The sequence below is a fragment of the Sprattus sprattus genome (genome assembly GCF_963457725.1).
Source record: "Sprattus sprattus genome assembly, chromosome: 3".
In the NCBI taxonomy this organism is placed as follows: Eukaryota; Metazoa; Chordata; class Actinopteri; order Clupeiformes; family Clupeidae; genus Sprattus; species Sprattus sprattus.
This window is the reverse complement of record NC_137922.1, coordinates 24555235-24565234: the sequence shown is the minus strand read 5'-3', so window position 1 is coordinate 24565234 and position 10000 is coordinate 24555235. Positions and strand designations below refer to the sequence as shown.

At 44.7% G+C, this 10000-nt stretch overlaps 1 protein-coding gene across 1 annotated transcript in view; it reads right to left on the bottom strand.

Annotated features, from left to right (window-relative positions):
* LOC308361796 (CLIP-associating protein 1-B-like) overlaps positions 1 to 10000 on the bottom strand; it is a 75924-nt gene that overhangs the window by 27986 nt on the left and 37938 nt on the right. Inside the window, exons 10-17 of the mRNA XM_080834237.1 lie at positions 8602 to 8678; positions 7750 to 7842; positions 5890 to 6035; positions 3268 to 3403; positions 1814 to 1884; positions 1616 to 1675; positions 799 to 876; positions 487 to 654 (exon numbers count right to left, since the gene is read on the bottom strand). Coding sequence (XP_080690363.1) covers positions 487 to 654; positions 799 to 876; positions 1616 to 1675; positions 1814 to 1884; positions 3268 to 3403; positions 5890 to 6035; positions 7750 to 7842; positions 8602 to 8678 — 829 coding nt within the window. The remainder of the gene's footprint in view (positions 1 to 486; positions 655 to 798; positions 877 to 1615; positions 1676 to 1813; positions 1885 to 3267; positions 3404 to 5889; positions 6036 to 7749; positions 7843 to 8601; positions 8679 to 10000) is intronic.

The following is a 10000-nucleotide window of genomic DNA, read 5'->3' as shown; positions in this document are numbered from 1 at the left end:
TAAATCCCAAATATGTCATAAACACACAGGAAGAGAGTAAATCAAAACACACGGGAAGAGAGTAAATCCCAAATATGTCATGAACACAATCAAAGACATCACAGGGCTCTAACACACCTGAACTTACAGCCATGCACAAAGCATTCCTTTACTTCCTCACTTTGCAGCCTGACGCTAAAATGTGTCAATGTCGATTCATTTTCCCCCTCATCAATCTACACTTGATACCCCATAATGACAAAGTGAAAAACAGGAGTCTTCTCCTTCGGACAGCTTTCTATCTGGGCACTAAATGAGGTGAATCATTTCTACACAGAGTGTATTAGTCTTTAATGAGTTCAGAGGATAGTGAATGAGGTGAATCATTTCTACACAGAGTGTATTAGTCTTTAATGAATTCAGAGGATAGTGTGTGCGTGAGTGTGTGTGTGTGTGTGTGTGTGTGTGTGTGTGTGTGTGTGTGTGTGTGTATGTCCTGGGTCTTACTTGAGGCTTTCCTGGGAGCTGGAGGAGGAGCGATCCGACTGGGGGAGGGACATGACGCTGTCAGAGCCCTTGAGGTGGGACTGAAGAGCCTTCTGATAGGACGCTTCCAATGCCTGGAAGAGTTGCTCCGCCTCTCGGCTGAAGTGGCCGTGGAAATCCCAGTAGCACCTGTGGGCGGGGCGACCGAGAGCCAATCACGAAACACATTCAGCTTTACCGTGATACAGCAGGAGAGTCTAATACAGCCCATCCAACCTGTTAACATGTGTGCATCCGTGAGTGTGAGTGTGTGTGTGCATCCGAACAGCTTACTTTCTGGCCACAGATCGAGCCTCGGAATCTGCATCATGGACTCCTTTCTTGATGGTCTCCGTGAGCACTGCAACATGCCTGCAAACACACAGAGAATCACAAACCAACCCAGAACCCAGAAGGTCTATGAGCTAAAGGAACAGGAACTCACAGGGTCTAGGACAGTGGCCTAACGTAGTTCTGATGGGCCCAGGTGCAGGCTATTATGACGGGCCCTAGTAAGTAGCGTAAGGCAGTGGTCCCTAAACATTTTACAGTCCCGTACCCCATGTTTGTAACCGCCGCTGCCGCCACGCCCCTCCCCTGCGCAGATAATATTCTGTGGCACGAAAAAACCGCGGCTATGGGCAGTCGCACCTGCCGCACCCCCTATAGTTACGCCCCTGGTCTAGGAGCTAAAGGGACAGGAACCCACAGGGACTATGAGCTAGACGGACAGGAACCAACCAGGGACTAGGAGCTTAAGGGATAGGAACCCACAGGAGTTGCATGGACAGGATGTAGCCAAGAAGAGTTAAGCTGAGCTGAACTAAATTGAGCACTAAGGGCAGATAAGAACTGCTGGGGCTGGGGCTGGACTGACTCAATCTACCAGAACAAATAAGAGTCCAGATGCCTCCTCTGTCTATCGTCCCAGTGTCAGACTAAAGCCGCCTCAGGACAGCAGGGGGCGACGCTGCTAACAGGAGACACTTCAGAGCGGGCCGCAGAGGAGTGTTGCTTTGGAAACCACTGGGAACTGTGTTTCAGTTCATGGCAGATGGTTTAACTACTGAGATGTTGTGAGAGCACTGTGTGTGTTTGCATCTGTACTCACCTCTCTAAAGAGTTGGTCTGCCATTCCTGAAGGATCAGATCCAGGAACTCAAAACAGCGCCTGAGGGGTGTTCAAAAAATAAAACAGGTCAGATATAGATCAACAAGCAGTCTTTTAAACACACACACACACACACACACACACGCACACACGCACACACGCACACACGCACACACGCACACATTCATTGTTGCTTACCGTCTGACGGCCACAGACTTGGCGACGCAGTTGGTGGTGATAACGGGGAGGAGCCGTGGGTAGTGAGTGTGCTGCAGGGGGGACAAGAAGCTGTCAATCAATCACTGTCACTGTCACTCAGACTGACATGTCCATATCTCTCATACACACACACACACACACACACACACACACACACACACACACACACACACACACACACACACACACACACACACACACACACACACACACACACACACACACACACACACACACACACACACACACACACACAGACGCACGCGGCAGACGCAGGCACACAGGCACACAGGCACACACAGACACAGGCACAGACACACAGGGCCTTGCCAAGAATACCGCTGGGTATGGGTCAGTATTAGCCTGGAGGAAGCAGACATGTATGAAACCTGAACCGGGGTCAATAGGTCAGAGGTGAGCTTGTATAAAATGTCTTCTTCTCTTTCTCCAATTCTCTTCTCTTCTTTTTGCTTACAATGTTCCTCGCATATTAAGCTGCTTTTTTTAACAGCAAATCATTAACTAAATAAAATAATTTATAAAATAATGAAATGTAAAATTATCTAAATGTGTCAAAGAGGTGTGACTATTCCACAGCTGTCTCTGAGTGACATGTTTGGAATACCTCAATAACTAGTGCTAGTAGCTGGTGTTTGTTTTGGCACAAATGATCAAAGCACAGATTTGCCTTTCAAGTGAGAATGTGAGAATGCGACAAAAAAAATTAAACACAGAAAATATCTAATAAAACAAAAAAAATAAAAACATATTTTCTTTGCTTTGATTAAAAAAACATTTGTTTGATTACTTCCCTGCAACATCCTCTAAGCTTAATGAAAATAGGAAGACCCTAAATGGGAAGTTTAGCAGTTTGTATGTAGTGTGAGTAATATGTGACTATATTATGGATGGATATAGTAGAGTACAGTCTCTCTGTGAGATAAGTCTGAGTAGTATGTGTACTCATACATGTGAGTAGTATACTACAGCATAGCATAGCATCTCTGTGAGTAAAGTCTGAGTAGTATGTGTAATATATGTGAGTAGTATACTAAAGCATTGCATCTCAGTGAGTAAAGTCTGAGTAGTATGTGTACTCATATACTGTATGTTAGTAGTATACTATAGCATAGCATAGCATAGCATCTCTGTGAGTAAAGTCTGAGTAGTATGTGTACTCTTATAATGTATGTTAGTAGTATACTATAGCATAGCATAGCATAGCATCTCTGTGAGTAAAGTCTGAGTAGTATGTGTACTCATATAATGTATGTTAGTAGTATACTACAGCATTGCATAGCATAGCATAGCATCTCTGTGAGAAAGTCTGAGTAGTACGTGTACTCATATACTGTATGTTAGTAGTATACTACAGCATTGCATAGCATAGCATAGCATCTCTGTGAGAAAGTCTGAGTAGTACGTGTACTCACGCGTAGGATGATGCGGATGACCGCGATGCCGGACGTGGCCATGATCTTGGCGCTGTTTGGCACCAGGGCGACTAGCGTGGGCATGACCGCCTCAGCACAGTGGTCAAAGCGGTTACCCAGCAACAACGACAGATGCCTGAGGGGTAAGGAAAGAGGGGAGGAGAGAGAGAGAGAGAGAGAGAAAGAGAGAGGGAGGGAGGGAGAGAGACAGACAGAGAGAGAGAGAGAAAGAGGGGAGGAGAGAGGGAGAAAGCTGTAAGTACACTGCTATGGCTCTTTAGGGCAATCCTTAATCATCGTGCCCAGCTCTCTCACACACACACCTACACACACCTACACACACACACACACACACACACACACACACACACACACACACACACACACACACACACACACACACACACACACACACACACACACACACACACACCTGATGTGAGCTTTGCCAATCTATCTCTCTAACTACTCTGTGAGAGTGTAAACCTCGCATAACTCATCTGTCCAGTCTAAATCTTTTAGGACGGCAGAAAGCAGTCTGTTCTCTCCTGATGGCCTTTATTATCCGTCTCTTTAGAGAGCAATGAGGCGGGACTAAATCACAAGGTATAAAATATACTTCTCTCCCTCTCTCTCTCTCCCCTCTCTCTCTCCATCCCTCCCTCTCTCCCTCCAGTATTCAACAGCTCACTGATCTCCAGCATCCAACAGCTCACTGATCTCCAACAGCTCTCCTATCTCCAACAGCTCTCTGATCTCCAACAGCTCACGGATATCAAACATTCAACAGCTCACTGATATCCAGCATCCAACAGCTCTCTGATCTCCAACAGCTCTCTGATCTCCAACAGCTCTCTGATCTCCAACAGCTCTCTGATCTCCAACAGCTCATTGATATCAAACAGCTCACTGATCTCCAACAGCTCACTGATCTCCAACAGCTCTCTGATCTCCAACAGATCTCTGATCTCCAACAGCTCTCTGATCTCCAACAGATCTCTGATCTCCAACAGCTCACTGATATCAAACATCCAACAGCTCTCTGATCTCCAACAGCTCACTGATATCAAACATCCAACAGCTCTCTGATCTCCAACAGATCTCTGATCTCCAACAGCTCTATGATCTCCAACAGCTCTATGATCTCCAACAGATCTCTGATCTCCAACAGCTCACTGATATCAAACATCCAACAGCTCTCTGATCTCCAACAGCTCACTGATATCCAGCATCCAACAGCTCTCTGATCTCCAACAGCTCACTGATATCCATCATCCAACAGCTCTATGATCTCCAACAGCTCACTGATATCCATCATCCAACAGCTCTCTGATCTCCAACAGCTCACTGATATCCATCATCCAACAGGTCTCTGATATCCAACAGCTCACTGATATCCATCATCCAACAGCTCTCTGATCTCCAACAGCTCACTGCTATCCAGCATCCAACAGCTCACTGATATCCAACAGCTCACTGCTATCCAGCATCCAACAGCTCACTGATATCCAACAGCTCACTGCTATCCAGCATCCAACAGCTCACTGATATCCATCATCCAACAGCTCTCTGATCTCCAACAGCTCACTGCTATCCAGCATCCAACAGCTCACTGCTATCCAGCATCCAACAGCTCACTGCTATCCATCATCCAACAGCTCTCTGATCTCCAACAGCTCACTGCTATCCAGCATCCAACAGCTCACTGCTATCCAGCATCCAACAGCTCACTGATCTCTAGCATCCAACAGCTCACTGATATCCATCATCCAACAGCTCTCTGATCTCCAACAGCTCACTGATATCCAGCATCCAACAGCTCACTGATCTCCAGCATCCAACAGCTCACTGATATCCAGCATCCAACAGCTCACTGATCTCCAGCATCCAACAGCTCACTGATATCAAACATCCAACAGCCTTATGCTATCCTGTGCTACTCTGTTCCCTAAGCCCTTCATAGGAAAATAACTTTTTACCTTTCCATTTTATGTTGAAATGCAAGCTGGATCGATTATTGCATTGTTCATAGAAAGTCAAAATTGTGACAAGGAAAAGCTGTTTCTCTAATAAAAAAGGTAATTCATCTGTTGATTTTCTTTAATTATCAAACACAAAGTAGGAAGTATAGCAAAGACTCTGAGAAGCAAACCCGAATGTTTTAAAAGTCGAAATAAATCGATAATCGTTTTATCGGTTTATAATTTATAATTGATAATCGGTTTATAATTTATAATTGATAATCTGCTTAGAATCGATAATCGGTTTAGAATCGAATTGTTGACCTCTGAATCGGAATCGAATCGTGAGGTGACAAGAGATTCCCACCCCTAATGTGTATGTGTACGTATGTAATGTCAGTACATACAATAAAAACATATGTCTCTCTCATCACTCCTGCATGTCACGTGTGAGAGTGCATCTGATTAGTCCGTGCATCTATTCACTCCTGCATGTGACGTGTGAGAGTGCATCTGATTGGTCCGTGCATCTCATCACTCCTCCATGTGACGTACTAGACTCTATCTGATTGGTCCGTGCATCTCATCACTCCTGCATATGACATACTAGACTGCATCTGATTGGTCCTCACATACTAGACTGCATCTGATTGGTCCTCACCCCAGTGTGATGCAGGCCTCCCGGACCACCTGTGAGCGCAGGTCTTTGGCCGAGAGCTTGAGGGCGGGCTCCAGCTGACGCAGCTGCTGGGAGAAGCTGTCGTAGTCCAGCGCACCGGCCATCAACAGGGACCGCACCTTCTTCAGCTGGACACACACACACATAGAGATTAATACACATTTAATCACACACACGCACACTAACGCACACACACACATTAAATCACACATTAAATCACACACTCACACACACACACACACACACACACACACACACACACATTAAATCACACACGCAAGCACGCACATACATATACATCAAAACACACACACACACACACACACACACGCATGATAATAAATCATTCATTTAACTTTCGTTTAGATTTTAATTTAAAAAAAACCTTTTAATCAGATAATAAATCAGCCCTCTGTCCACCTGTTAATAAATTAATCAAACTGTCCTCCACGATGTCTGTGAGCAGTGTCTACTGAATTATGAGGCTGATGAGCTAATTAGTGGATGAACTCATTGGTTGATGAGCTGTGTAGCGGACAATCTAATTGACCTGTCGCTAAGCGCCGCCCTTAGAACGCAGATGAACCAATGACATTCCAGCCTGAACTGGACTCGGACATCGGCTCCGATAACTCCATTGAAAACAACAGGGAGGAGACATGTTACAATAATTTAATGATCGATTGATGTTGCTTATGAAAAAAAAAAAAAACATGGTCAAACGATGTGCTTGGGGTACATGTAACACCGACAGTAGGTATCCCGATAGGCTGCAGAATGGGGTATATTTCATCCCTTTCCCCAAGCCACAACGGGACAAAAACAAGTGTGTAATTGTGGTAATGTAGTTTCAACATAAATGGCCAAACGATGTGCATGGGATAGATACAACACTGATACGAGTTACCGTGAGAAGATAGGCAATGGGGTATATTGTATCTCATTTCCTAAACAAAAACAAGACCGGTCCAAAATATCTCCGGTGGATTAAGCTGTGTGACAGACCGCACAGTGAACGCTACGTTCATTAGCTTTCTGCCATACTCTTGTTAGAATTTCCCATTGCTAAAGCAATCAACTAAGCCTACGTGATAAAAGGCATAGGCCTACTCATTATTCACAGTACCTGCTTACTTTCACCACTGATGTTATGCTAGGCTTAGGCAAGTTATCTCTGGTTCAAATTAGCTAACGTTAATGATTCAATAGCTGCGCTAGCGTAACTTTGTCAGTTATGGGACAGTTTATTAAACAAACGATAGGTTTAATAATGGATTAACATGGCAACGTGAACGAAACACACGCATGCCGGTAATTAAAAAGGTTACATTAACAAGCTAAACAGTTAGGACCATAGCCTATGGTTTGGACACTGTCCTGTCAGGGGCAGGTTCCTGCTAGTTAGTAAACGTAGGTGTGCATCTCGGTGCCTTCCAGATTAGTTAAATTAACTGACTGTGAATTCATTGTATCTTTCCCATGCGGTGCATGAACAATGCTGGTATTGGATGTATTTATCTGCAATCGCGATGACCGTGAGTTAGGCTTCTCCCTCTTGCATTGAGCTCTGTAAATTCTCGCCTCAAATTTAAGCTTGTTATCCACCATATCGAGTTTTAAATTGTATACATATCCCTCCATTGCATAATTAAGTCCCTTTTGAAGGCTTCTAGGCGAAATCAGGTCCGTTTGTCTCCAAAAGTTGTCTAGAGCCTCTTGGGATATAGTTTTGTCACTGATAGCTGCCATTGTAAACTCTAGTCAGCTCTGATAAAGTGTCCGATTTAGCAGCTGTCACAATGGGGGGCGGGGCTTAGCGATAGGTCAATTGGTGGATCTTACCGCTGTCACCCTCTGTTCCCAGTCTTGACGCTCGTCAGACAGGACCTCTCTGATCTTGTTCATGGAGTCCTCCAGCTCTCGGCTCGAGTAGATCTGAGCAGAGAAAGACCACAGGACGTTTCACACCTGATTCTCACTGGATTTAGCCCAGATTCAAATCAGATTCATATCAGATTCACACTTGATTCATTTTAGATTCACACTTGATTCATTTTAGATTCACACCCGATTCACACCAGATTCATATCAGATTCATATCAGATTCACATCAAATTCATATCAGATTCAAATCATATTCATATCAGATTCAGACTGGATTCATATTAGATTCATATCAGTTTCACACTGGATCCATATCAGATTCACACTGGATTCATATCAGATTCACACCAGATTCATATCAGATTCATATCAGATTCACATCAGATTCAAATCAGATTCACATCACCTTCATTCCAGACACCCACTTCTTCACACTATACCCACTCAAGAAGATACAGCAATAATCACCATATCACATATGTTTAACCAATTTAAATAATGTACTTGTGTTGCTACTCAACTCACATATATCAACATATATGTCTGTATAACTGAACATGAATTGATTGACTGTGATCACAGGGTCTATGTTAGCGAGGTCTGACCTTAACGCAGGTCTCTACTGTAATGCCATCATGGATTGATTGACTTTGTGATCACAGGGTCTATGTAAGCAAGGTCTGACCTTAATGCAGGTCTGTAATGTCATCGAGGATTGATTGTCTTTGTGATCACAGGGTCTGTGTTAGCTAGGTCTGACCTTAATGCAGGTCTGTACTGTAATGCCATCGTAATGCCAGGTGAACATACCTGTACTGTGGGTGCATCTTCAAAGGAATTGATGAAGTCCTCCTCGTCCACGCCCCCGGCACTGCCACCCTCTTTACCTGCAGACGGCAGAGGACACACACACTGCGTTACCTCGAGAGACGTCACCCTCTGGCACAAACACCCACCCACGCTGCGCCAGCCCGAGAGACATCACCCTCTGGCACAAACACCCACATCTACCTCATCCTGGGCATCATGTTGACCCTTCCTTTCAAATGAAACAGGCTACGTTCTGCTCCTTCGATTTTTTTACATCACCCATAAAATGCTGAGGTAAGTGTGTGTGTGTGTGTGTGTGTGTGTGTGTGTGTGTGTGTGTGTGTGTGTGTGTGTGTGTGTGTGTGTGTGTGTGTGTGTGTGTGTGTGTGTGTGTGTGTGTGTGTATGTGTGCACTTTAGAGAGCACAGCGTGATGAGTTTCTTAAAACACAAACAGAGGGTCACATTTGTTACCTTGTGTGTCCGAGCTCAAGGAAGAAACAAACTGGCTCATCTTGTTCAATATGTGCTTACAGCGTTCACAGACAAATTGGGGCATGCATGTGTGTTCACAGACACACAGGGCATGTGTGTGTGTGAGTTCACAGAATTGATTTGAATTGAAAATTGAATCTACGCTCTTGTTTCACCCAAAAGGAGGATTGCATACAGAACAGACTCAACAACGGAGGTATTCTCTGCTGTTAAATGGGCCTAATCTGGCCGTACTGAGGATATTGAAAGATATATCTCTTAATATGTCTGATATATTAAGAAAGAGTCAGAGTGTGTGTGTGTGTGTGTGTGTGTAAGGGATTGATAGCTAAAATATCATCTCAAAAATGGAAAGGTTTGTCAGACAGAAGCAGACTGATTCAGAGGATTCAGACCAGACGTCAACGTGATTGACAGCCAAATTACACAGAGCAATGACGTGCCATCTTCCCTGATGACTTCCATTTGACTCAATCACCTCCAGAAACATTTCACACTTCACCTCCCACAAAAACACACAGGGCTAAGCTTGCGCGTGCAGAGAGAGAGAAGAAAGACAGTGAGTGAGAGAGAGAAGGAGAGAGGGAGAGAGAGAGAGAAGGAGAGAGAGGACATAACCAGATGGGAGGACATGTCTCAAAAAGTCCTGGAATGTGGTCTTGAGCTAGAACTCTCTACGCAGGTGCTGGAAACAGGATAATCCAAAACCACCCCGTGGGGTATGTGTGTGTGTGTGTGTGTGTGTGTGTGTGTGTGTGTGTGTGTGTGTGTGTGGGCAGAGAGAGTGTGTGAGTAGGGGCCCCTACTACTAGGGGGTGATGCTGTCTGCCAGGACCTGTCTGTTATCTCTTGCCCTCATCCTCCTCTCGCATTGGTGCTACTCATCAATCTTTCATGGCTTGGCA